At 38.7% G+C, this 2355-nt stretch overlaps 1 protein-coding gene across 1 annotated transcript in view; it reads left to right on the top strand.

Moving 5' to 3' along the window:
- LOC107576563 (progestin and adipoQ receptor family member 4-like) overlaps positions 1-2265 on the top strand; it is a gene marked incomplete at its 5' end in the record, with an annotated part of 7856 nt that extends 5591 nt beyond the window's left edge. The window contains one exon of the mRNA XM_016262723.1: positions 260-2265. Within this exon, the coding sequence (XP_016118209.1) occupies positions 260-693 (434 nt within the window). The remainder of the gene's footprint in view (positions 1-259) is intronic.
- Positions 2266-2355: the final 90 nt, after the last annotated feature.

Genomic DNA, 2355 nt, shown 5'->3' with positions numbered 1-2355 from the left:
CAGGGTTGGAGCTGAACTCTGCAGGACCGAACTTGCCTACCCCTGACCTAGCCTAAGCTGGTTAGTTGGTTTTAGAGGGCTTTTGACCACTTCTAGTTGGGAGACTAGCTGACCAACCAGCTAAAACCAGCTCAGCCAGGCTGGAAGATCAGCCAGCCAGGTTTTATCAGGGGTTTTTTTCTTTTCAGCAGGGGACACTGATTGTTGATTCTTTCAAGAGCCATTATTCAATGAATTCCCTGTACTTTTCTTTTTACAGGTGCTCTGCCAATCATTCACATAACTTTGTTGTGTTACCCATCCTCCCGCCGTGTGGCGATGTTGGCATATCTCCTTCTCTCTGGCTACGGTGTTCACTGCGCCGTCTCTGCTCAGAGTAATGTGCACCGCCTGCAATCCTTCGCCTGGCAGGCGATCTTCCGGTTCGTTCTCTTTATGTTGCGTCTGACTGGCGCAGGCAGAGGAAGCCCCGCATCCCTTCGCCTCTACCTCACCATGGATACTCTTGCATTGTTAGGAGGATTAGTCAATATTTCCCGCCTTCCAGAACGCTTCAGTCCTGGAGGGTTTGACTACTGGTTTAATAGTCACCAGATTATGCACATCATGGTCGTCCTGTCCATTGTGTACTTACACTGGGGCACACTGGAGGATTTAACATGGTTAAAGGGATATCACTGTCCCGGTGAATAAACTTAAAGACTGATAATTCATCATGATATTTAAAGAACTGCAGGGAAATTACTGTAAAACCCAAAGTGTGATGATGGTACTACGGTAAAGTGGTGATATCAGTTGTTTATGCCATGGTACTTTCTTTGAAATACATATTTACAGCTACCAAGTGACATGAATTTGCACTACAGATGTTAATGGCACACAACCTTGGACAACAACAACAACAAAAGATAGGGAGAGTCTGTTACCTTTGGCTGATAGTCTAATATTTGACTATTTTATGCATGCACAATCATATGGTTAGTTGCCCTGTGCCGTTTTCCCTGCTGCCATATTAGAACAGACCTACAACCCATTTTAGAGTTGAGAAACACAGAACACCATGGTGCAAATCCTAAAAAAAAAGTGAGGCTTTGTGAGAGCTCTTTAAAAAGGAGTAAATTTTTTGTTTCTTACTAGCTTTCTTTGGTGAAGTTTTGTCAAAATATTGAATAATCAAATGTGAAATATTGCACTTTATCCTTCAAGTTTTGGAAATCAGATCCAAAAGATTGTATTCTGGATGGCACAACCATTGATGAATCTGATGCTTTCTATTTACATGGTGCTACATATGTCAAATATGAAATGTATTATCAATATAACATATTACTTGAATTAAACCAGCTGGACTTGAAGGACTTTGAAAGTCACTGAAGTATACCATCTGGGCACATGTGGGGAAATTAGAATACATTTGAGAATATGCACTCATATTTTCAATACTGTAAAATTTGACAACTTGCACAGGAAGCTGATGGTCAAATTTACCCTTATGGCACGCAAAATGTAAAAATGTGAGAGAAAAAAAGAAAAAAAAAGAGACATCAGTTGGACTTCATAATTTTATAGCAGTGACAGGTACACAAATATTTTATGTTCAGTAAACATGAGTAAATTCAGATGTAATTCGAGGCTTAGTGTAAATTTATGGCTGCCATAAGAAATTACTCAACGTAGGAGTCCCTTTAAGCCCAGTTTAAGAATACTTTACTTTTGACACAAATGCTAGAATACAGCCAAATGCAGTTTTTTAAAGTATACTCTCACTGATCCATTTGAACACAGGCTGTCGACACATGCGCAATAGAAAGTTTATTTGTCCACTGTCTGTGCTATTAGCCTGCTGCTGTAGTGAAACTGCAACTACGTGTATAAATTATACAAAATAATAATAATAATAATAATTTCTTATATAACCTTTACATGGCAACATGTGTATGTGTTATTTTTTTATGGTTTTGTTAATTTGTGAAGGTGCTGTAAATTGAATACAATATATTAGTAACCTGTGTGAAAATGAACAAGACACTTGCGACTGCCGCGTCCCGTGTGAAAGGGTGTTTAAAATCGATTGCGTTTCAGGAGTGGAGGGGGTACAAATTGAATCTGGGGTGAAGTGGGAGGGGGGGCCTGGCTGACTAGTTAATTAGCATAGCCTAGGGTACCTTCTTGTTTTAGGGAAGTTCATTTTTGATTAAACATCCGTAAATAGCTTTGACATCTTAACATATTATAATATTTTACTTAGCTACTTTTTGTTTAAAGTTTTTGTCTTCTGTGTAAAAATAACTTACCTGGTTTATATTTTTGTAATAAAATTAAGCTTGTTTCGTCATTCTTGAGAAGTGGGACAAA

This window comes from Sinocyclocheilus grahami, unplaced genomic scaffold (genome assembly GCF_001515645.1).
Source record: "Sinocyclocheilus grahami isolate Dianchi unplaced genomic scaffold, SAMN03320097.WGS_v1.1 scaffold3928.1, whole genome shotgun sequence".
Lineage (NCBI taxonomy): Eukaryota > Metazoa > Chordata > Actinopteri > Cypriniformes > Cyprinidae > Sinocyclocheilus > Sinocyclocheilus grahami.
The sequence above is the reverse complement of the archived record's forward strand: the minus strand, read 5'-3'. Positions and strand labels throughout refer to the sequence as shown.